The sequence below is a fragment of the Bubalus kerabau genome, chromosome 11 (genome assembly GCF_029407905.1).
Source record: "Bubalus kerabau isolate K-KA32 ecotype Philippines breed swamp buffalo chromosome 11, PCC_UOA_SB_1v2, whole genome shotgun sequence".
Taxonomy (NCBI): Eukaryota; Metazoa; Chordata; class Mammalia; order Artiodactyla; family Bovidae; genus Bubalus; species Bubalus kerabau.
Genome location: NC_073634.1, coordinates 98735746 through 98761479, shown reverse-complemented (window position 1 = coordinate 98761479; position 25734 = coordinate 98735746). Strand labels below are relative to the sequence as shown.

Genomic DNA, 25734 nt, shown 5'->3' with positions numbered 1-25734 from the left:
TGAATGAAGCTATTGGACATCTTTTCAGGTGCTTATTAGTTATATTTTATCCTATTCTGTGGTATGCCTTTTTGTTTTCTTAACAGTGGCTTTTGAAGACCAAACTTTTAAAATTCTGATGAAATTTGAACTGATCTTTTTTTTTTTTCCTTTGGTGTGTTTTATCTGAGGAATCTCTGCTTAGCTCCAAGTCACAAAGGTTTTTCTCCTATGTTTTCTAGGAGTTTTATAGTCTTAGCTTTTATATTTAGTTCTGAGTTAACTTTTGTTTACAATGTGAAGTAAGGGTTAAATTTTTTTTTTCAGTATGTATGTGGAGTTTTTCTAGTGTCCCTTGTTGAAAAGCTTATCCATTTTTCATTGAGATAATTTTGTTGTTTCTTGAAAATCATTCAGCCATGTATGTATAGCATTATTTCTAGATTCTAAATTCTGTTCCATTGACCACTAGCATTTTTTTCTCCAGTATACTACTTCCTTGATAATTGCAGCTTTACAGTAAGAGCTGAAATCCTTATAATCTAAGTCCCTGCTACCACCAAAACGCCTTAAGTGTTTTAATAGTTCTAGATCCTTTGCATATCTATGTGAATTTTAGCATCAGGTTTACATTTTGATTGAGATTGCATTTATTCTATGTAATCAATCTGTGGAGAGTTATATTTTAATAATATTAAGTCTTCCAGTTAATTAATATGGTATATCTCCCTATTTATTTAGGTCTTCTTTAGTTTCTCAGCAATATTTTGTGGTTCTTATCATATAGGTCTTATATGTGTTTCATTAAATTTATTCTGAAGTATTTTAAGTTTTGGGATGATTTGTAAGTAGAATTATATATTTTATTTCACTTTCCAATTTTTGTTGCTAAGACATAGACATACTGATGTCTTGTAAATTAACCTTGTATCCTGTATCTTGCTGCTGCTGCTGCTGCTAAGTCACTTCAGTCGTGTCTGACTTTGTGCAACCCCATAGACGGCAGCCCACCAGGCTCCTCTGTCCATGGGATTCTCCAGGCAAGAACACTGGAGTGGATTGCTATTTCCTCCTCCAATGCATGAAAGTGAAAAGTCAAAGTGAAGTCGCTCAGTCATGTCCAACTCCTAGCAACCCCATGGACTGCAGCCCACCAGGGTCCTCCATCCATGGGATTTTCCAGGCAAGAGTACTGGAGTGGGGTGCCATTGCCTTCTCCAGCGTCTTGCTAAATTGAAGTATTAATGTATTCCTTAAGATTTTTCTATGTACATGATCATGTCATCTTCAGACAAAAGCAGTTTTACTTCCTCCTTTCCAATCTGTTTGTGTTTTATTTTATGTATACATGTGCTTTATTTATTTCAGTGTTACAGCAAAATGGTTAATAGAAGTAATGAGAATGATTACCTTTGCATTGTTCATGATTTTAAGGGAAGATTAATCATTTACATAAATTACAATGTTAATTGTTAGTTTTTCATAGATATCCTTTTTCAGACTGACTGTTGTTGTTTAGTCACTAAGTCATGTCTGACTCTTTGCAATCCCATGGACTGCAGCACGCCAGGCTTCCCTGTTCTACACTGTCTGCCAGAGTTTGCTCAAACTCATGTCCATTGAGTCGGTGATGCCATCCAACCATCTCATCCTCTGTTGTCCCCTTCTCCTCCCACCTTCAATCTTTCCCAGCATCAGGGTCTTTTCCAATGAGTCAGCTCTTTGGATCAAGTGGCCAAAGTATTGGACCTTCAGCTTCAGGATCAGTCCTTCTAATGAATATTCAGGGTTGATTTCCTGTAGTATCGACAGGTTTAATCTCTTTGCTGTCCAAGGGACTCTCAAGAGTCATCTCCAGCACAATTGAAAAACATTTCTTCGACGCTCAGCCTTCTTTATGGTTCAACTCTCACATCCATACACGACTACTGGAAAAACCATACTTTTGACCATATGGACCTTTGTTTGCAAAGTGATGTCTCTGCTTTTTAATATACTGTCTAGGTTTGTCATAGCTTTTCTTAAAAGAACAAGTGTCTTTTAGTTTCATGGCTGCAGTCACCATCTGCAGTGATTTTGGAGCCTGAGAAAATCTGTCACTCTTTCCACTTCTATTCCTATTGCTGAGAGTTTTTTGTTTTTTTACCAGGAATGGGTATGAAAGGTTGTCAGATACTTTTTTCTGCATTACTCTGATATATATTAATTCTGTTAACATAGTGAATAACATTGATTGATTTTCTAATAGTAATCAACATTGTATATCTGAGCTAAACATATTTTATGGTCATGTATTATCCTTTTGCATTGCTGGATTCAATTTGGTAATACTTGATTGTGGATTTTTGTGTCTGTTTTTATGAATAATTATGGTATTTAATTTTCTTTTCCTGTGATGTCTTGATGTGATTTTGTTATCAAGGTAGTGCTGATTCATAAATTAGGTTGGGATGTTTTTGATTCTCTTGTCTTTCTTAAAGGGTTTGGACTGAAATTATTTCTTCCTTGAACAATTGATAGAATTCATCACTAAAACCACCTGGATCTGGAGTTTTCTTTTGGGGGATGTTTTAAATTATGAATTCAATTTCAAAGACTATTCATGTTTTCTCTTTTTTCATAGTCAATTTTAATCTCTTATGTCTTACAAGTCATTTGTCTAGTTTATTGCCAAAAAGTTTTTGGTAATATTTTATTATCCTTTTAGTTTCTGTAGAATCCCTAGTGATCTTTCATGCCTTGTATTGGTAATGTTTCTTAAGTTTCTTTTTTCTTTTTCAGTCTAGCTAAAGGATTTTTTATTTTAATGATCTTTGCAAATAAAAAGCTTTTGCTTTCATTGATTTGTTTTTACTACTATTTGTCTCTTTTCTAGTTAATTTATTTCTATTAATACTTTATAAGTTTTCTTCTTTTTGATTACTTTGATTTTAATTTGCTGTTTTAATTTCTGTGTTTTAAAACTTAGATCTAAAACCTTTTTTATCTTCTAATGCAAACACCTACTCTTTTTTTTGTGCGGGGGAGGGGGGGAGGCGCTGCATGGCATGTGCAATCTGAGTTCCCTGGCCAGGTATGAAACCCATGGCCCCTGCATTGGAAGCAGAATCTTAACCAATGAACTGCCAGTAAAGTCCCCAGTCACCTCACTAGGGACACTTGAAATGAATGTATATGCTGCTACTGTTGTATGAGGAGTTCTATAAATATCTATTAGATCACATTGGTTTATGTTATTTGAGTTATTTATATCCTTACTGATTTTATGAATAATTGTTCTATTATTGCAACATATAATGTGTATCTTCCTCTGGCTATTTTTAAGGTTTTATATTAGTCTCCTACAGTTTGATTATGATGTACTACCTGGATATGCATTTCTTTGTTGTTTTCTTCCTGCTCGGGGTTTGTTTAGCATCTTGAAGCTGTCTAAATATCAACCTATTCAAGATATTTGGAATATTTTCAGCCATAATTTATTCAAACGTTTTTTCTTCACTCCTCTCTTTCTTTCTGGGACATCAATTACATACATGTCAAATGACCTAATATTGTCCTTCAGTTCCTGATTTTCACTTCAGTTTTTCTTTTTTAAAGTGAAAGCAGGTTTATTTAGATGCTTTTCATTTTTTAAAAAATGTCTATTTTCTGTCTAAGTTTCTGCTGCTGTCTTCAACTTTACTGATACTTTCTTCTGCAGTAACTGATACGCTTTTAATCCTCTAACCTTTGAGTTTTTCATTTCAGGGATTATATTTTTCTCATCTGTAGTTCTTTGTGGTTCTTACAATATTTTCCATTTTTCTCCTCCTTATATTTATCTTTTCTTTTGTTCTCTAAATGAATAGGAATAGCTAAAGTTTTTACCTTCTAATACTATATTCTCTATCATTTATAGGTTTGTTTTTATTGTTTTTTTAATTAGTCAGGAGTCTCATATTTATAATTCTTTGTATGTTTAGTAATTTTTGTTAGACTGTGAGCACTGTAAATTTTCTAATGTTGAATTCTGGATTTTGTTGTTTTTCTTTAAAGAGTGTTGGGCTTTGGTTCTGGCAGGAGTTAAATTACTTGAATATTTCTTTGATATTTCCATGGCTTGTTTTTAAGCTTTTTAAGGGGAACTTTAATAAAGTGATGTTTAGCATACAGGTGCAGGCTTATTTCAGCCTATTATTTCTCTGTGTTCTCTTTCATATGTCCATGTTTCAATACGTATTCTCCGCTCTAGAGGTGTGTGGTCAGAATTTAGATGTGTCTGAGCCTTGTGCAAGCTGGGAGAATTGTTCAGAGTACAGTAACCCCCTACCAGTTCCTGGTTTTATTGTTTTGTTTTGTTTTGTTTTAGGAATTTTGAACTTTTCATTATTGTTACTCCCCATAGTATTTAGTGTGGTAAAATGAAAATTTGGTCTCTGTAATATGTAATTACTGATGCCTACCAATAGAAATATAAATGACGTTAGAATATATGGACTGTCAGATGTATCAAAAAGTAGTTATTCAGTTTTTCAGTAAATTTTAAATGTTTGACAAAATTGTAGTCTGTCAGGTCAGATCAGTCAGATCAGTCGCTCAGTCGTGTCCGACTCTTTGCGACCCCATGAATCGCAGCACGCCAGGCCTCCCTGTCCATCACCAACTCCCGGAGTTCACTGAGACTCACGTCCATCGAGTCAATGATGCCATCCAGCCATCTCATCCTCTGTCGTCCCCTTCTCCTCCTGCCCCCAATTCCTCCCAGCATCAGGGTCTTTTCCAGTGAGTCAACTCTTCGCATGAGGTGGCCAAAGTACTGGAGTTTCAGCTTCAGCATCATTCCTTCCAAAGAAATCCCAGGGCTGATCTCCTTCAGAATGGACTGGTTGGATCTCCTTGCAGTCCAAGGGACTCTCAAGAGTCTTCTCCAACACCACAGCTCAAAAGCATCAATTCTTCGGCACTCAGCCTTCTTCACAGTCCAACTCTCACATCCATACACGACCACAGGAAAAACCATAGCCTTGACTAGACGGACCTTTGTTGGCAAAGTAATGTCTCTGCTTTTGAATATGCTATCTAGGTTGGTCATAACTTTCCTTCCAAGGAGTAAGCATCTTTTAATTTCATGGCTGCAGTCACCATCTGCAGTGATTTTGGAGCCCAGAAAAATAAAGTTTGAAGCCCAGAAAAAAAAAAACAAAACACTGTTTCCACTGTTTCCCCATCTATTTCCAATGAAGTGGTGGGACCGGATGCCATGATCTTCGTTTTCTGAATGTTGAGCTTTAAGCCAACTTTTTCACTCTCCACTTTCACTTTCATCAAGAGGCTTTTGAGTTCCTCTTCACTTTCTGCCATAAGGGTGGTGTCATCTGCATATCTGAGGTTATTGATATTTCTCCTGGCAATCTTGATTCCAGTTTGTGTTTCTTCCAGCCCAGCGTTTCTCATGATGTACTCTGCATATAAGTTAAATAAACAGGGTGACAATATACAGCCTTGATGAACTCCTTTTCCTATTTGGAACCAGTCTGTTGTTCCATGTCCAGTTCTAACTGTTGCTTCCTGACCTGCATACAGATTTCTCAAGAGGCAGGTCAGGTGGTCTGGTATTCCCATCTCTTGCAGAATTTTCCACAGTTTCTTGTGATCCACACAGTCAAAGGCTTTGGCATAGTCAATAAAGCAGAAATAGATGTTTTTCTGGAACTCTCTTGCTTTTTCCATGATCCAGCAGATGTTGGCAATTTGATCTCTGGTTCCTCTGCCTTTTCTAAAACCAGCTTGAACATCAGGAAATTCACGGTTCACGTATTGCTGAAGCCTGGCTTGGAGAATTTTGAGCATTACTTTACTAGCGTGTGAGATGAGTGCAATTGTGCGGTAGTTTGAGCATTCTTTGGCATTGCCTTTCTTTGGGATTGGAATGAAAACTGACCCTTTCCAGTCCTGTGGCCACTGCTGAGTTTTCCAAATTTGCTGGCATATTGAGTGCAGCACTTTCACAGCATCATCTTTCAGGATTTGGAATAGCTTAACTGGAATTCATCACCTCCACTAGCTTTGTTCGTAGTGATGCTTTCTAAGGCCCACTTGACTTCACATTCCAGGGTGTCTGGCTCTAGGTCAGTGATCACACGATCGTGATTATCTGGGTCGTGAAGATCTTTTTTGTACAGTTCTTCTGTGTATTCTTGCCATCTCTTCTTAATATCTTCTTCTTCTGTTAGGTCCATACCATTTCTGTCCTTTATCGAGCCCACCTTTGCATGAAATGTTCCTTTGGTATCTCTGATTTTCTTAAAGAGATCTCTAGTCTTTCCCATTCTGTTGTTTTCCTCTATTTCTTTGCATTGATCGCTGAAGAAGGCTTTCTTATCTCTCCTTGCTATTCTTTGGAACTCTGCATTCAGATGTTTATATCTTTCCTTTTCTCCTTTGCTTTTCGCTTCTCTTCTTTTCACAGCTATTTGTAAGACCTCCCCAGACAGCCATTTTGCTTTTTTGCATTTCTTTTCTATAGGAATGGTCTTGATCCCTGTCTCCTGTACAATACAAAGTACCAAATCAAGATGAATTTCCAAGTGAGAATCACTTGATTCTTGAAATTATTTCCTTTTGCTTCCATTTAATTACAAAAACTACGTTGGTCCTTTTCTGTCCTTTTTTTTTCCCCCCATGATCTTTCATCTCTCTTTCCAGGGACTCTTTTTTTTTTCCCACTCTCTTTGCTAATATGCTCAGAAATCCCAGCCATTTTCATAGCTTTAATATTTATCTTTATACAGATTATATCAGTGTATTTATTATGTGTGCATATAGTATATGAATACATATTTGTGCATATGGAATAATATATATGCATATAGAATAGTATATCAAAATAGTATGACAGACTGCTCAAACCTGTCTTCTGAGATACAGCCCTGAATTTTCAAATTCTGGTTGATGGGCAGTTCTCTTTGTATAGCCCATTATCTTAAATAAAATATACCTAAAACCTGAAAGTTATATACTATCCCCAAAGTATCTCCTCCTTTACATCTCTTTTTCTCTGAGTAGCTCTCAACTCTTGTTTCGAGTCATCCTTTCCTGAAATCTTAGTCATTTTTGACTCCTCCTTCTCCTATAATTAAAATGCAGAGGCCCATTAATTTGACCTTTTCAAGCTTTCTCATGTCTTTTCTCTCATTCAGATTCCCACTATAACATTCAGTTATTTATTCATTAAATATTTGTTCAAATTCTATATATGCTAGCATTTCTGCCCCCCAGCAAGTAGGAATTATGTGGTTTTCATAATTTAACATAGAAATGATAGGTCCCGTTAAATACTTGTGAAATAACTCGCTAAATGAAAATATTGGGTTGAACCATAAGAAATTATTGTTTTTCTAGGGTCAAAATGGTCAAATGTCAGCAATTTTGTATACTCAACAAAAATATTTCTGATATGAAGGAGAAAAATACATATCAAGTTACTCCTTAAATAGTAACTTAATGACAAGTTCAAGTATGTTAACAGTAATATTAACATGTGTACAGTAATATTAATGTGTATAATTAATGTTAACAGTAATATTAACATGTAAAATTTTCTTTCTTCAAACTATGTAACTTGACTTTTCTCTTATTTGTTTACCAGGAAACACGGAATTATCCAGAATCATATCCACAACTGCCAAGGGATGAAACAGTGGAGAACCCTCATCTCCAGAAGCACATTTTGGAATTAGCATCCATTCTGGATGTGCGAAACGTGTTCCTTGAGAATACCATAGACGACTATTAAAGCAAAAATCCTCTTGTTGAAACACATTTTCATTTGCCACAGATTTTAAATGGTGCAGTTTTCTAATGTGCTGACAGATACATAGTGGTGTTATTTAGTTTTTATTTTTCAATTTAGGACCACCATTTTAAAAACAAACTGAAAAAAAAAATCGTTCAAACTTTTAGGGTAACTTTTAAAATACAGTCTTTCAGGTGTTTTATTAAAACCTCGATTAATCTTGGAATTTTTATTTTTTGGTTTTGAGGTATGGGTACTTACCTCTAACATCTAATCCTGCACTCAAATAGTTACTATTCTCACCCTGAGAAGAGTAAATCATTTATTTTTGTATAATGAGGAAAATCCAACTCTTATACTTGGACCTTATATGTGTGGATTTGGAAAATATATAATTGTTCACAGAAGTGAAACTAGCCAGCATGGACTACTCAAAATCAAGATCATAGCCCTTCCATAATATTTCTTTTCATTCCAAGTTAGTATCAATAGATAGAAAAATGTGTGATTCTTTGAAGCATAATCAAGTTATAGTTCTTGAAAGTATTTAATTCATTTAAATGCTGTCAAAATTTCAGAAACTGTAAAGCATTGATTTGTATCTAAAAAGCTAAATCTTTAATTGGGGTCTTTAGATGATAAATATCATTTGGAATGTGTGAGTCCTGTGCTATCATGATATATATTTGCATATTTTGTTTTCTTTGTAGTTTTTGAATGTTGGAAGTGAAAAGGAAGTGAAAAAGAGCAGCTTTTAAATCTTTCCGTCAAAAAAATCAGATTGTTGGTTTAATGATCCAGTGTTTCCATAGGAATTCCATTTAAACTCTTATTAATGAGATTAAGTTTGAAGGCTATATAGATTGAAGTTTGTGGCATACACTGCAGAGTTGGTCATCTTTTTGCCTGGTTCAGATTGATGAAACTTCAAAGTAAGTCAGAGATATTATTAATATTAGTTGAGGGTAACTGAATTTATTATTTAACCTAAAATGGAAGTTGCTTTTGCATTGACAATTTGGACGTGAGGTTTTTAGAAACTCCTTATATTCACTATTTTCTACTTCATGCACAAGTTTTTTTTATTATTTTATATAGGACTCGGTGTATAATATTTATAAAGATTTTTTAGTTGTTTTCTTCCTTTTTATCCCCTTCATAAAATTCACAGGCACTAGCTATGATTTCTTACCCCTCTTTTGACTCCACAGCTTTCCGATTGAGAAATCTATGAATCAAAAGCCCTTCTACCTAATTTTCCATACAGGCTCACAGTCTACCTCTGGCAGTCCCAGGGGAAATGAGGTGTTTGCTGTTGGTGCCTCTTTACTATGTTCCTAGGGAAATTTTACTGTAATATTTTAAACTTGATTTTTATTTCTGACATAGAGAATTATTTGGATCTAAGTTATGCATCTATCTGTTCCACTTTGTTGATTTTTCATCTGAAGTCTTAAAGCTATTGTTCTTGGGTTGGGGGACTTTGTGGGTTTTTTAATTAACTTTTTAAAAGTCAATTTTGTTTGTTATTTTAAACATTATTTCAGAAGTCTTTGGAAAAGCCCCAAAGAGAGATTTTCTTTGCAAGTGGGTTTTCATTGTCAGATAAGGACTACTTTCCTGTTTTTTCCCCCAGTACCTTACTAAACTTCATCATTTTCTTTTCATAACTGTTCACCTGGACTACAGCAATAGATTATCCTTAGTTATCTGACCTCTTGTTTCAATTCCCCTGAAGTTCTGTGCCAGTAATGTTCCTAACAACACATATTGTCCTGTTCTCTGATGCTTTAAATAATATTTATCACCCTGAGCTTTATCCTCACCTGATTAACATAAAGAACAGTGGTTTGAGAACTGGGAGATCTGAGTTCTAATCCTGGCTTTCCTGGTAACTAGCTGCTTGTCCTTTGACAAATGTCTTCATGTCTGCTTTTTAGCACTCTGGCCTGTTAAATGAAGGCCTTGGCCCAAGATTCAATCCAGTTCTCTGGTTCTATAATTTGAATTCTTGGTTCTGAAAGACTGATTTTCCCACCCCTGCTGCTTGGAAAATTGGTTTCCTTTATTTTGATGTACACAGTATTTCCTTTCCTAGATCTTTTTTACCTAGTTTTTATTCAAGAAAATATTTGGGTCCCACTTATTGGTTGTAGAAAGTAGTTCAGAGACTTTCCGGAAAAAATTAGAGGTTATGTTCGTAGAAACGCGTTTGTCTAAGAGCAAGGGATCTTGGAAATCGCAGCCTGTGCTTAGATGATGACATTCCTCCTTAAGCTAATAGCAGTGTAATTCCCTACCAGTGGGGAGAATTAAAGTGAGCTGATCTCGAGAGGAAAGCTGTACAAGAAAATTCTAAACTATTGTTTCATTCACGTATATTGAGCAACAGCTGTTCTCCAGATTTGGTCCTAGGCATTAGTCAAACAGACAAGTAGACTTAAACATCCTTGTCTTCATGGAGCTTATATTCTAGTAGAAGAAATCAGGCAATAAATATAATACATAATTTATGTTAGAAAGTTTTAAACAGTATGAAGAAAATTTAAGAGTGTGCTAAGGAAAATTTTTCCTTTGTTTTTAGAGAGAGAATAAAATTTCAAAGACCGATCAGGGTAGGCCTTTTTGGAAAGGTTACATTTGTGCAAACATGTCATATTCCTTTGTCTTTTCTTTCTTTTTTTTTTTTTTTTACTTTTTATCTTTAAAATTTGAAACATGCACAGTGTTTAATGAACGCTCTTGGACCCATTACCCGCCTCTACATTTTTTTTTTTAATATATATTTATTTATTTGGTTGCACTGAGTCTTAGTTGAGGCATGTGGGATCTAGTTTCCTGACCAGGGATCGAACCTGGGCCCCCTGCATTGGGAGCCCAGAGTTTTAGCTACTGGACTACCAGGGAAGTCCCCCAGCCTCTACATTTTAAGGCCTTACTTTAATAAAGGAAGAGGAAAATGAAAAAGGACAATCACTTAGGTCAAGATGGCAGTGGCAGAGAAGAATCTCATTTTTTTCAATGTCCTGCCCCCCCTTTATGAATATTAAAATGGCAAATCCTTTATTTATTTTTAGAATTCATAGAAATTTAAATTTTGGAATGAAAAACAAAGCAAAGCAATGGGAAAGAACACTTTTTTTGCTTTCAAATCACACAAACTCCCCTCCTGGAGATTCTGATACAGACTCTCACCTCACTTAAGAATCACTATAAACAAAATAGTGTAAAAGTGCAAGAAGTAAGTTATGTACAAACAAAATGAAAATTAAATACAAAACAAAATTAAGCACAATGAAATTGTTTTCTTTCTTTATCTGTATGTTTCTGAAGTCGGTAAAGCAACTGTCTTCTCTGTTTTACAGAAGAGAAAACTGAGACCCTCAAAAGCTGTCGTTTTTTCCATAAAGATGGAGCCAGAACTAAAACTCAGATCTCCTATTCTCAGCCCAGTCTTTCCCGGTAGCTCAGGTTACTTTCTATGACAAACAAGAAAGAAATAATTAGAGATTTAGATTTTGGCACAAAAGTTATGGTATTTGTTTAATATATCAAATATTGAAACCAGTAAATCAGTCAGCCCTAGCAAAATTTTATTTATTAATTATTTTTTAAAAATCCACAAGTCAGACATTTTATCTTTGATTTTAGCCAGGATATATTCGTTGTGAATGTATATATGTGTGTTTTCTTCCTAGGAAGTGGTGCTCTCAAAAACCTCTCAAAGCACATAGAATTTATTGTTCTCTTTATATTTTTACCAAGTTGAAATGTTTTGAGATTATAAAAGGAAAGTGCAATCTAGTCATGACTGAAATTTTCCTAGTAAAGGATCTGAGTTTTATTTTTTTCCTCACTGTGGCTACTATGCTTTGTTTTCTTCTTGCAGTAGAATTCCCTGTAAGACATTAGGTGGTTATTGAACTGAATTTCTTTGAGGTAAAGGGAAAAGCAACAAATCTGATTTATATATCAATTAGGGGAGCTTTTGTTGGTATTCTTTTCCCAGTTTAATCTCTGACCTGTGTGAGTTAGTAACTTTCTGTATCTTAGAAGGGTTTTGGACTCAGTTGAAAAATCTTGTACTTAGTTATCCACGGAGACTTGTCATCAGTCTGATAGAGAACATTGTAGACAGGAAATATAGTAAGGTACCAAGGTCTGCAAACTTGGCTACTGCCTGTGATTCAGAACCACCTCCCCACCCTAAGTGAGTAAACAGATTTGATATGAATATGAATGTTATGAATCTCCTGGTGATATTTTGGGTGTTTATGTTCCTGTATGTGTGTTTGGAGAGTATTAAGGATATTTACATTGAGGGCTCTTTTGTTGTCCTTATTTATTTGAAATTCTTATTTTATTTGCAATGGCATGTATATATTTTGGTGATGCTGAATGCAATCTCTGTGTATACTTTTTGTATATATGTACATAGCTGTAAATATATGGTATGCAATGATACAGTATGTGTATATTATATACCCATACCCATTGTGGGCTGAATTTATTTAAGTTCTGTGAGGACATCATAGTGGCATTGTTCATGCTACTGTACTAGGTTGTGGCTGTATCTCAATCATGAGCCTCTATTTTGAGGGGCTTGTGTTTGGGTAAAATGGGCTATTTTGGAGTTGAAATTAGGATGTGAAGATATTAACAGAAAGCTGGATATTCTTAGCTTTAAAAATCATCTGCCAGTTTTCATTTAAACTGATGATAAATTGTGATATAAACCTGAAAAACCTAAGTATGTGAAACTGAGACACCAGCAGGTTCTTTAGCTATATTAGTCCTTTATTTTCTTGACTGTAGTTGGGTATTATTACTTAGTAACACATGTATTTATATTGAGAATCAAGGGGCAATGGAAAATACTACTTTGATCACATTTCAAAATAGATAGGAAATAGGGAAATGTTCCTAATTGCCATTTTAATACCTGCTACCACAGTTTAATTTTGGAAGGATTTTTTTTTTCACTAGTGTGTCTCATTTTATATGTCTCTATGAGGCAAAAAAGGGGGCATTAGGTAGAAGGCTTTACTTAGGTGGGGTCAAATTTAATGAGGAACAGGAGGTTGATAAACCTGTATATTTGCAGCAGCTGTGATTAAGTTCTGTCTTGGCATTTCTAGCTATAGATTTTTCTTAATTGGAATTGCATATCAAGGATGAGTCCACTCATCTGCGAAAATGCTTCCAGTGAATAAAATGCCTCCAGATGTATTTCTTTGTCTCTGTGAGACCACTGTGTTCTGCAAATTGATATATTCACGCGTGAAGCAGGATTCTTAACAGTAGGTATGTGGCGTGCTATATATAAAAGCAGGGCCTTCAAACCTCTCCCAAGAATGACAGGTACGGGAGGATAAGAGGGTAGTTTGTATGTGTAGTGCCAATATGTGAACCTATGGAAAATCACAGAGATCAGTGCTCGGCTCCTCCTGTCTTCACTGGGCATGTTCATTTGCATGGAAGAGTGTAGGAGATGTTTTAATATACACTTGAATATATTCACCACAAAAATTAAGTGGGTTTTTTTTTTGCATGATAAAGTATAACTGCAAAAAACTGTTTACCCTATTGTTCTTCAGAAGATTAAATCCATCTGATCCAACTTGAAATTATCTTAAAAAGTCAGAAATCAATTCTGCCATCCCCCAATATGTTACATTTGCCTCTTCACTGTAGTTTTAATATAACAGCCAAGTATTCATAACACTTCTCAATTAAAATATTACATTTCAAATAGTTATAATAGCTTTTTTCTTAAGCACATAAAATTTGGCAGTGTACTATTTCTGAGAAATCAGTGAAAACATTCATAGTGTCTGATGTTTTAGTAACCAAGTTATTTATTGCAACTGGAGAGTAGCAGAGCAGATGTTATGCTATTTAAAATTCATGGAACTGACTCACGCTTAACGTGGACATTGATTTGAGAAGAGCAGCAGCAAATAGAAAGTGTAGTAGATGAGGTTGACTTTGTGACTGTGACCTCTGGCTCTCTAACAGTTGTCAAGCCAGTTACTTTGCAGTTTTGCTTAGAAAACCACGCCCTCTCCCCCTGTTCTCCTGCTGTCTTAGACATCGATACTTTATACCTGTTCATGCTGTACCCCCAATCTGTCACTGGATACCGTGACCACTTTACCTTAAAAAAAGGTTTTTTTAAGGCAATTCATCTTACTCAAACTAGAATTTCAAAACATAGTATTATACTGTGTTCCAGCTTCACTGAATTTTTGAACACAGAGATTTCTTAAACATGCCTTGTGTTTAAGGAAGAATAACTGGTGTGTGAATGGAAACAATCACCTTTTGAAGGGAAGGATGTCAGAATGATGCTGGAGGGACATGCCCTTAAATGAGTATAAAGACAAATTTAATAAGTGGAACTAGTTTGTTGATGCCATAGAAATATTTCCTTTGGAATTCTGTAGATATGAATTGTTTTCTTAAGCTAAAATTGATATTTTTCCCTTTATTGGTTTGGTGTAATATTGACTTTTGAGAAAAATTCCATTTAGTATAACATTGTTCCTTAATAACTGAAGCACCATTTCTTAATTTAAAAATATTTTTGTTAATTTGTGTTTTTTAAAGTTATTTTTTAAATTAATTATCAAACTATTCTAAGCAGTATGATTTTTTAAAAAAACATATTTGAACAAGACTTCAGAGATTCTTAGTACTTTGAGATATAGTAATTCTGCACTCCAGATTCACTTAATCATCAAGCTGGAATTTGGTCATAGAACAGACTATAAATTGGGAATATTTTCCTATTTTGGTGGTTAATTCCTGTCTATATCATAAGACAATCATCTTTTTAGATGTAGTATTGTATATTGAGATGTTGGTAATTTCAGGGTTCAGATTTTATTTTACTTTTCTGACAGGCTTATGAAATATAAGTTAATAGCCTGAGGGTTTATGTCACTTTTCAGAATGAGATGGTAAATTATAGCTAGCCTTCCTATAGGTGTGCCGTAAACATTTGAAATTTTGTGTTATATCACTAATATTCTTTTCTCTTTTGAAACTGTTGTGAATGTCCACTTATCCATGATTGAAAATTAAGATTTGTAAACATTACGATTTGATCCCTAAGTCTTCTGAAACATCAAATCAGTGAGATCAACCATTGTAAAATACAAACTGGTCATATATGTTAACCCAAAGTAATCATTTCCAAACGATATCAAAATAAACTCTAAATACAAAAACCTTATTCCTACCCTTCTTTGCATGTTACTTTTTTCTAGATTATGTGTTGTGATGTATTAAAAATATGCAGGAAAAATTGCTTAAAATGTTTTAGGGCAATAATTTTTATTCCTATTTCTTGCAGAATCATTTTTTTTAAAAAAAGAAAAAACTCTTGTTTACCTTTTATTAAAAAGAACTCAATGGTTCAGTAAAATATCTTAGGATTTTGTGTTTGTGGCTTTTAGTTACGTGGTTACATTCCTTTTGTCCCATAGATCATATGGCTAGTTCTCCAGCTGTTTTTTATTTATTGTTTTTAATAAACCTTGCCACTCAACAATCAGATATATTTTGGAGGCTTCTTCCTGTCAAAGTAGAAAGGTTTTAGGTAATAGGAAAGGCAGATGCAATGTCTTACATTTTCATAGTAGAGCTTACAAGTGAAAGGATTTATTCAAATAGGTTATCTTCACTGTGTAGCACCAGTAAAAGTAGTGGTTTCATTAATCATTGAATGTGATGAAACAGTTTTAAGTCATTTCCTACTTAGCTCTAAAGAATTTTGTCATTTCAGGCCACATTATTTTCTCTGAGTAGTTTTCCATTGTAAGGTTGAATATCTTTTTATTTGTATCATCACTAAGGGTTAAGCTAATCAAATAGGAATTAAAATAAGTTGTACTTGATCTTTTTTCCCTGAAAATAATGGTGAACCTATTGTCTATATTATGGATATTAGGCAGAAATGCACTTGTTTCGATCATAGAAGAAATTACATTTGGAAAATATAATTATTTGATTTTCTAGTGGTGTGAAATACTTTTTAAAAATTGTGCTTGTCTGTAACTGAAATGTTATAGAATTGTAACACTATAAGGATTCTAGAGTTATATTTATTAGCTCTCTTTGAGAGACTGAAGCACAATAATTTTCACGTAACCGTACTTACCAAGTGCTGCTGTCGTGCAAATGATGAAACTATTTGGTTGCCTATCTAGCTATTCACAAATCACTGTAATCCTTGAAATGTAGTCTTGTTGCTCATCTGTATTAAATTTTGGGTACTGTGGGTTAATACTTTAGAACAAAATCCATCAGCTCAGCTCGGTGAGCCCAACAAACCGTTTGGATTCACTAGTTTTATATGTGTTCTCAATAGAATTACATTTGAAGGGGCTATTTATTACCAGTGACTAAGGGGGAAAATTATATTGTCAATATCATTTGACTTGAACAATTGTGGTATTGTAAAAGTCTTACCTGTTGTGTTTCTAAATTGCTTAAGCCATACATACTCTTAAGGATTTTTTTATTGTGTTCCTTTTCAGCAGCATTTTTCTGCTATGTCTGTTATGGTTAATATGTCATAGATTTTAGAAATTAAGAAGTTACCAAAACATTTTATTTTCCTGATCATCACTTTTGACTCTTGTGTGATATGTGATTTGTCATAAAGGATAGCAAGCCTTCTACTACTTCACTAAATGAATTTCAGAGTAAACACTGTGATTCTGCAGAGGATTCAGTAGGCCCTTGTTTTTCCAATGTTTTCTTCTGTTACATGGTGCCTACCACCTTGAGGGGCGCTTAAATACTAGAGGATGAAGAGTTAAACATTGTTTTGATGTTTATTGAATAACAAGATTACAGAAGATTTGATTTTTGTCATCAGTGTATAGAAGACATTTTTGCATTGATAAATGTTCTCTCTAGGAATGTGATTACATTCATCAGGTGTGAACTCTTGTAAATGAATTTTGTATCTTGAATTCACATATATATTAAGTGTATCATCGATATAAAAATAAACATTAAAATTATTTGCTTAAAGTTTTTGTTACTTCTTCAGAATTGCTAACAACATAAGCGCCAAACTGGACAGGGTTTGCTTCTTTCAGATAATTCTTCAGACAGTTGAAACAATTTGAGGTTTAGGATTCCTTGGTATTGTTGCAGTAAATTTCTTCTGAGTCCTAGTCTTGGTTTTTTCCCTGTCCTGCTCCTCGTGGTCAGAACTGGGACATGCTGAGGGCAGGATTGTTTCAGGGGATTGAGATGAAGCTGCTGGCGCTCCGGCTGGTGTTGGGTTTGGGCAGAAACACATAGAGCTTCAGTGTGGAATGTATGCCTCAGTTGGCGTTGAGTCCGGAGACCCGATGTAGGTTATCAATTTGTACTGTACCTTTGTACAAGGCAGTTTTACCTGTCTGGACTTCCTTCATCTGTCAAAAGTTGGAGGCCCATTCGTGACTAGTGAAATGAACGTAGTGCGCTGACACTAGCGTGGTTTTTCTAATGATTCAGAGTGCACTATATCCGATCAGATCAGATGAGTCACTCAGTCGTGTCCGACTCTTTGCGACCCCATGAATCGCAGCACGCCAGGCCTCCCTGTCCATCACCAACTGCCAGAGTTCACTCAGACTCACGTCCATCGAGTCAGTGATGCCAGCCAGCCATCGCATCCTGTCGTCCCCTTCTCCTCTTGCCCCCAATCCCTCCCAGCATCAGAGTCTTTTCCAATGAGTCAACTCTTCACATGAAGTGGCCAAAGTACTGGAGTTTCAGCTTTAGCATCATTCCTTCCAAAGAAATCCCAGGGCTGATCTCCTTCAGAATGGACTGGTTGGATCTCCTTGCAGTCCAAGGGACTCTCAAGAGTCTTCTCCAACATCACAGTTCAAAAACATCAATTCTTCGGTGCTCAGCCTTCTTCACAGTCCAACTCTCACATCCATACATGACCACAGGAAAAACCATAGCCTTGACTAGACGAACCTTTGTTGGCAAAGTAATGTCTCTGCTTTTGAATATGCTATCTAGGTTGGTCATAACTTTCCTTCCAAGGAGTAAGTGTCTTTTAATTTCATGGCTGCAGTCACCATCTGCAGTGATTTTGGAGCTCCCAAAAATAAAGTCTGACACTGTTTCCACTGTTTACCCATCTATTTCCCATGAAGTGGTGGGATCAGATGCCATGATCTTCGTTTTCTGAATGTTGAGCTTTAAGCCAACTTTTTCACTCTCCTCTTTCAATTTCATCAATAGGCTTTTGAGTTCCTCTTCACTTTCTGCCATAAGAGTGGTGTCATGTGCATATCTGAGGTTACTGATATTTCTCCCAGCAATCTTGATTCCAGCTTGTGTTTCTTCCAGTTCAGCGTTTCTCATGATGTACCCTGCATATAAGTTAAATAAACAGGGTGACAATATACAGCCTTGACGAACTCCTTTTCCTATTTAGAACCAGTCTGTTGTTCCATGTCCAGTTCAAACTGTTGCTTCCTGACCTGCATACAGATTTCTCAAGAGGCAGGTCAGGTGGTCTGGTATTCCCATCTCTTGCAGAATTTTCCACAGTTTATTGTGATCCACACAGTCAAAGGCTTTGGCATAGTCAATAAAGCAGAAATAGATGTTTTTCTGGAACTCTCTTGCTTTTTCCATGATCCAGCAGATGTTGGCAATTTGATCTCTGGTTCCTCTGCCTTTTCTAAAACCAGCTTGAACATCAGGAAGTTCACGGTTCACGTATTGCTGAAGCCTGGCTTGGAGAATTTTGAGCATTACTTTACTAGCGTGTGAGATGAGTGCAATTGTGCGGTAGTTTGAGCATTCTTTGGCATTGCCTTTCTTTGGGATTGGAATGAAAACTGACCTTTTCCAGTCCTGTGGCCACTGCTGAGTTTTCCAAATTTGCTGGCATATTGAGTGCAGCACTTTCACAGCATCATCTTTCAGGATTTGGAATAGCTCAACTGGAATTCATCACCTCCACTAGCTTTGTTCGTAGTGATGCTTTCTAAGGCCCACTTGACTTCACATTCCAGGGTGTCTGGCTCTAGGTCAGTGATCACACGATCGTGATTATCTGGGTCGTGAAGATCTTTTTCGTACAGTTCTTCTGTGTTTTCTTGCCACCTCTTTTTAATATTTTCTGCTTCTGTTAGGTCCATACCATTTCTGTCCTTTATCGAGCCCACCTTTGCATGAAATGTTCCTTTGGTATCTCTGATTTTCTTAAAGAGATCTCTAGTCTTTCCCATTCTGTTGTTTTCCTCTATTTCTTTGCATTGATCGCTGAAGAAGGCTTTCTTATCTCTCCTTGCTATTCTTTGGAACTCTGCATTCAGATGTTTATATCTTTCCTTTTCTCCTTTGCTTTTCGCTTCTCTTCTTTTCACAGCTATTTGTAAGGCCTCCCCAGGCAGCCATTTTGCTTTCTTGCATTTCTTTTCCATGGGGATGGTCTTGATCCCTATCTCCTGTACAATGTCACGAACCTCATTCCATAGTTCATCAGGCACTCTATCTATCAGATCTAGTCCCTTAAATCTATTTCTCACTTCCACTGTATAATCATAAGGGATCTGATTTAGGTCATACCTGAATGGTCTAATGGTTTTCCCTACTTTCTTCAATTTAAGTCTGAATTTGGCAGTAAGGAGTTCATGATCTGAGCCACAGTCAGCTCCTGGTCTTGTTTTTGCTGACTGTATAGAGCTTCTCCATCTTTGGCTGCAAAGAATATATAATCAATCTGATTTTGGTGTTGACCATCTGGTGATGTCCATGTGTAGAGTCTTCTCTTGTGTTGTTGGAAGAGGGTGTTTGTTATATGGTAAAAGAGCCCCTTGATGAAAGAGAGTGAAAAAGTTGGCTTAAAGCTCAACATTCAGAAAACTAAGATCATGGCATCTGGTCCCATCACTTCATGGCAAATAGATGGGGAAACAGTGGCTGACTTTATTTTTCAGGGCTCCAAAATCACTTCAGATGGTGATTGCAGCCATGAAATTAAAAGACGCTTGCTCCTTGGAAGGAAACTTATGACCAACCTAGACAGCATATTAAAAAGCAGAAACGTTACTTTGCCAACAAAGGTCCGTCTAGTCAAGGCTATGGTTTTTCCAGTAGTCATGTATGGATGTGAGAATTGGACTATAAAGCAAGCTGAGCGCTGAAGAATTGATGTTTCTGAACTGTGGTGTCGGAGAAGAGTCCCTTCGACTGCAAGGTGATCAAACCAGTCCATCCTAAAGGAGATCAGTCCTGGGTGTTCATTGAAGGGACTGATGTTGAAGCTGAAACTCCAATACTTTGGCCACCTGATGCGAAGAGCTGACTCATTTGAAAAGACCCTGATGCTGGGAAAGATTGAGGGCAGGAGGAGAAGGGGACAACAGAGGATGAGATGGTTGGATGGCATCACTGACTCAATGGACATGGGTTTGGGTGGACTCTGGGAGTTGGTGATAGACAGGGAGGCCTGGCGTGCTGCGGTTCATGAGGTTGCAAAGAGTCTGACACGACTGAGCGACTGAACTGACTGAAGATTCTTAAAACTTTTCTTTCAATGACCTGGATTGCAATATAAAATGTGTAGCCTACAGTAGATCACAGGCACAAAACACAAATGACAAAGCGGGAGTTCCCAACACTGACTGATGTATGAAGCCACAGGCTCCCGCGTGAGGAAGGTGACAGGGACATGCAAGGTGCAGTCGGGGATGCAGAAAGGGAAATGAAACTCTGGGTCGGCCTAACGCAGCCACGGCCTGAGGTTTCTATGAGACAAGCTGGCACCACCGCTGCCATCGGTTCTTTCCCTTTTGCCACCAGGCTCCTACCACTCTCCCCGCTCCGCACCGTCCCCTATTTTGGAAAAAAAAAAAAGGAAAAGAAAGGCTTCTGCTACCCAGTCTTCCTACGCGGGTCTGGCCGCTTGCTGACGTGGCGGGCCGGCCTCAGGGAGCGGCCAGCCCCGCGTCTGTGCCCGCGCCCTCCAGCGGTTCCGGTCCAACCGCCATCCCGAAGCTCGCGGAAGCCGCGCTCAGGCGCATGCGCGCGGTGGGCCAGCCCCGCGCGCAGCCACTTCCGGCGCGCTGGTGGAAGTGCGGTTCCGGGTCGCTGCTCTGCTCGCCGGCCGGCCGTGGGGGCTGGTGACGCGGGCCGGCGCTCACGGGAGGCCCCGGAGGCGGGGCTCTGCCGGCTGCCCAGAGAGCGGCAGGTGGGCGGGCGGGGGCCGGAGACGGGAGCAGGCCTCTATTTCCCTTGGTGGCCTCGGTGTGCCCCCAAAACGGCGCCGACTGGGTTGCCCAGGACCCAAGCCGGGGGAGCAGTGCCAGGGTGCCGGACAAGGCGAGGGTGGGGGCAGAGGCGGGCTCCTCGGCCTGGGAATCTGGAACCTGGGGTCCCGGAACTCCCCCCCGCCACCGCCCACCTGCGCGACCTTAGACAAGTCACTCTTCCTTTCTGGGTCTCAGTTTCCCTGCTGTCAAGTGGGAGAGACATTGGGTCCCTCGTGGCTTTGACAGTCCACCTACGGGCGGGTCTGGGAGGAACCGGAGTAAGTGGGATCCAAACTGCCGTGGCAGGTGGCTGGCCCCCCGAGCATTTGGCAGTCGTCTTCCAACTTTGCCGTCCTTTTTCTCAGCGATTTTCTGAATGTGAATCAAGCCTCTGGGGTTCTGGCCAGGTAAACAGTGTGTGACTGTCAGAGTCAACTGAAATAAATACTGGCCCTGGGAAAACCTTAATCTCATTGAAGTTGTCGTGCTGAGGGCTCCCGAGGCGAAATGGGTTTACCCGCTTACTACAATGAGAGATTCTGTTCTTTGTGCCTTTAAGTGAAACTCTCAGGCAAATCACAAATGCAAAGACCAGGGTGAGGGAGGGTAGACCACTGAGGATTATGGTAACGACAGGTTTTCTTTCCCCTCACCCCCCACCTTGATCCTTCCTCCCTCCTCTTCCACTCTGCCCGTCCCCCCAACATTTTGACCTTACACTTGAGAGGAAATATCCAATGCATTTTATCTTTGTCTTCATGCAGGACAGAAAGCTTTGACCTCCAAGCTGTTTTAAATCTAATAGATAAGCCAGGTGAGTAGGTGGTTTACAGACATTGAAGGCAAACTTTTGAAGAATTGCACAGACTTAAATGGATGCTCAGAAGTGGTAAGCAGTCATTTGTAGATCTTAGAGCTTCCTCATTAGAGGTCTTAGAGCAGAGCTTAGATATCCGCCAGAAAACATCAGAAGTTAAGATTGGAACCAGAATGTTAATGTTTCATGCATGATGGGAGAAAAAGATGTTTGAATCTGGTGTGTAGTATCATGGAAAACATTGTACAAAAAAAGAAACTAACTTGAGGTAATTTTAATCACTCTTTAAGAAAACCACACAGCATTTCCAGGAAACATTTAAGGATGTTTCCTGATACAGTGCAGTTGGCTGGCTTTCCTATTTTTTTTAGAAAAAAGTTGTCAACATTTTCTAGTGAACAGCTGATTCCACACCATCTTGGAACATCAGAACATTATATCTTTTCCCTGTATTGAGTTACATGTTTTTGTCTAAACTGTAGTCATACTTAATATTATTAGGGGAAGAATTCAAAAACATTATGTTAATGTTTTCCCCTGGGAAATTTTGCTTAATGTGTTGTATGCCACAGCCAATGTGATGTAATTTAAAAAAAGAGTAAAGACTTGTGGGTTCCTGGGTTCCAAAGCACTGCCCTTTAGCCACACAGTCTTTGGCATATTACTTCACCTCCCTAAAACTGGATTTCTTATCTGTATATGCATCTGTCACACCTGAGTGCTTTGTAAATGTTTAGTAATTGTGTCCTAGTAAGTGTGCATGTAAAATTATGAAACTTAATTTTGAAACCTAAAGCTTAACAAAGCAACCCAGATAGGAAATTTCTCTGATGTTTAATTTAGAGCTCTCTTTCATCTGATTTATAGATACTCCTGTGCCACAGACCTTTGGCCTTCATTTCAGTGGGAATGCAGCTAGTTTGGATAACTGGGCCTTTTTAGGCACCTGTCTCGGAATTCCTGGTTGCTGGCCTAACAATTGTTGTAGCGGTCAAGCACTGGTCATCAGTGTAGGATAGCCACACAGCAAAATGTTTGCAAAACTGAAGAAGAAAATTGCAGAAGAGGCTGCTGTCGCTCAGAGGCCAGGAGGTGCTACTAGGATCCCACGATCAGTGAGCAAAGAGTCCGTTGCCTCCATGGGAGCTGACTCAGGAGATGACTTTGTAAGTACCTTCTGTAGTTCTTAATATTTGGTACAGCCTCATTATATTTAAAAAATAGTATTTCACAGAATCATTCCGGTAAGTATTTTCTTTTAAAATTGCAAAGATGATTTGTAGTTTATATCTGATTCTTCTTACTCTGAGGTGCTTTTCTTTTTTTTTTCGCGGGTCTCTTTCCATATTCTCTACTTTCTCCTCTTGTACTCTTTTTTCCATCTATATAAAACCTTGTGCATCATCTTTTGTATTTTGTTTCTCAGAGTGCTTTGGCCTGTTGTCTCTGCACGTATATATACTTTACGTCATTGTTACTTAGTGAAGTCTGTGCATTTGGCATGGAATTAGCCAGGGAATTACCACTGTTTTTATGGGAAAATTGATGAAAAGATGGCACTGATGGCTGCACATTGTCCCTTATTTGTAAAGTATCTTTGTAGTTGGAAAGATTTGAGAATGCTACTGTGTTAAGTAAGTATCGTGCCTTGGGATTAAAATTGTGTCTGTGGCATATGACAGGATCTTCTTAAAGTCAGATAAATTAAAAGAAGTTATTTATAATGCTTGATATATGTAAAAGAATGTATATAATATAAATATATTGTATAGGGCATAAAAATAAAATGAATGCTTTTTAAGTCTGTCACTTAGGCAGAGAACTAGATTTTTGTCAATACTGTGTGCTCCTTCCTGGTTCCCTTCCCTTTCCTCCCCTTCAGATAACCCATCCTACAGTTTGTGTATATTGTTCATTTGCTTTTTAAAATATCCTGTAAGATACATATATATTCATAAACAACCTGTTGCTTATTTTCAGACTTTATAAGAACAGTGCACTGCACGTGGTTCATTTATTTTTACTGCTGTGTAACACTCTGGCATTTGAAAAAGGCCACAGTTTGTCTCTGTCTTCTACTGGTGATGGATACTTCAGTTGTTTCCATGGTCAGATGAGTTGACCTCCTCTCTTATACTACCTGTTCAGGTCAGATTACATGGCAGAAGCTATTAGGTTATTGGGGTGGAACAATAGATTACCAGATCTAAATTATTGGCTCCTGTATTGAACAGGAAATATAAATGCACATTTGAGCACCAGACTGAAGGACGTAGTTTTAATGCTGAGTTCTCTGGTAGAGGTACTTGCCTTGGCATCATGCTGACTCGCTAAGTGAAGTCTCTCATCTCAAATGCATTCCAGATATAGAAATTGGCTTGAATCCAGGAAATACTTTGCTGTGTGACTTCTGAAGTTATCTGTTTGAATTTATTCAAATTCTGATTCTGATTCTCACTCCCTGTCTCCAGACCCTTGATTTCCATTACATATCTCTCTCCAACCAGGCACCTTTCCTCTGGTATTTCAAGTCCTGAATGTATTAACTCTATTTCCACCTTTGCACCTTTGTCCCCCAGGTCACCAGCAACAAAGCTTGGCAACATTTTAGACTCTTCTTCACTTCTTGGTGTCTAGTCTGTCAGCAAGTATTTTGGTTTCCATCTCCTGTCTCAGACTTACCCTTTGTACTCCACTTACTAGTAGTCCATTTATTGTTGTTTAATTGCTAAGCTGTGTCTGACTCTTTGCAGTCCCATGGACTGTCGCCCACCAGGCTCCTCTGTCTGTGGGATTTCCCAGTCAAGAATACTGGAGTGGGTTGCCTCTATTAACTCCCCAAAACAGATCTGTTCATGTCTCTCCAATACTTCAAACTTCTTTGTGGCTTCCCATCATCTTCTGGATGAAGTGCAAAGTCATTGTTATGTACAATGGTTAACCCCTGTGGTCGTGATACAGCTTACCCATCCACCTTATCTCACTCTACAGTCCTACACCCTGTGCTCCCTCCATACTGAACTTACTGTACTTTATGGAACAGACAACTTTGCATCATGCCTACAAGTGTTCATATATGCTGTTTCCTCTCTGGAATTTCTCCTGTTCCCCTCCTCTCACTTCTGCATTTTTCTGGCAGATTTTGTTCATCCTTCAAGACTTGGCTCACATGTTGCTTCCAGGAAGCGCTTTTGACCTGACCTGCCCCCTCACCCCCTCTAACCTTCATCCCTCCTGGCTGAATCTGTCTCTTGACCCTCTTATCCTCTGTAATAGCACCTATTACACTGCATTGTCCTGATGATTTGCTTCTTTGTCTCTTCCACTAAACTGGGAGCTGCTTGAGAGGCAATAGAGTAGTGGTTGGGAGCCCAGGTCAGGTTAGGGAGGCAGACCTGGGTTTGATGGCTCTTCCGTTATTGTGTAACCTTGGGCGAGTCTTTTTCACTTTCCTGTGCCTTAGTTTCCTCATCTATAAAATAAGAACAATACCCATCTTTATTAAAGTCTGTGTGTTGCAGAGTCATGGGGGGGGAGGGTTCTCCCCTAAGTTCAGTTATTCATTAGAAGAGCTCACAGGACTCAGGATATAGTTTTATTCACTGCTATCATTTATCACAGGGAAAACATTTATTACGAAGCATAATTAGCAAAGGGAGAATGTGCATGGGCAGAATCTGGAGGGAAGCAGGCACAGGCTTCCAGGAGGCCTTTCCAGGGGAGCTGTCTGGGGCACACTTGTTTCCCTCAGCAAGGAACTGCGACAGCACAGGAGAAGATGTTGTCTATCAGGGAAGCTCAGTAGAGACTCAGCGCTCAGGAATTTTACTGGAGGCTAGTCTTACAGGCACCTTCTGCCTAGCATTTACCACAATTCC

The 25734-nt window shown here is 38.0% G+C and overlaps 2 protein-coding genes across 8 annotated transcripts in view; both read left to right on the top strand.

Annotated features, from left to right (window-relative positions):
* SCAI (suppressor of cancer cell invasion) overlaps positions 1–14987 on the top strand; it is a 122341-nt gene extending 107354 nt beyond the window's left edge. For both annotated transcript variants that reach the window (XM_055541125.1, XM_055541124.1), the window contains one exon: positions 7607–14987. In XM_055541125.1, coding sequence (XP_055397100.1) covers positions 7607–7753 — 147 coding nt within the window. In that variant the 3' untranslated portion in view covers positions 7754–14987. The remainder of the gene's footprint in view (positions 1–7606) is intronic.
* Positions 14988–20805: 5818 nt separating this feature from the next.
* The window catches only part of GOLGA1 (golgin A1), a 47135-nt gene continuing 42206 nt past the window's right edge, over positions 20806–25734 (top strand). For 3 of the 6 annotated variants that reach the window (XR_008700584.1, XM_055541122.1, XM_055541118.1), the window contains exons 1-3: positions 20806–20978; positions 21804–21928; positions 22724–23022. Coding sequence is in view for 5 of the 6 variants with exons in the window: in XM_055541122.1 (XP_055397097.1) it covers positions 22888–23022 (135 nt within the window). In the remaining variant the exon portion in view is untranslated. Of the gene's footprint in view, positions 20979–21345; positions 21447–21803; positions 21929–22723; positions 23023–25734 lie in introns of all 6 variants that reach the window. The other 3 variants (XM_055541121.1, XM_055541119.1, XM_055541120.1) reach the window with 3 other exon arrangements.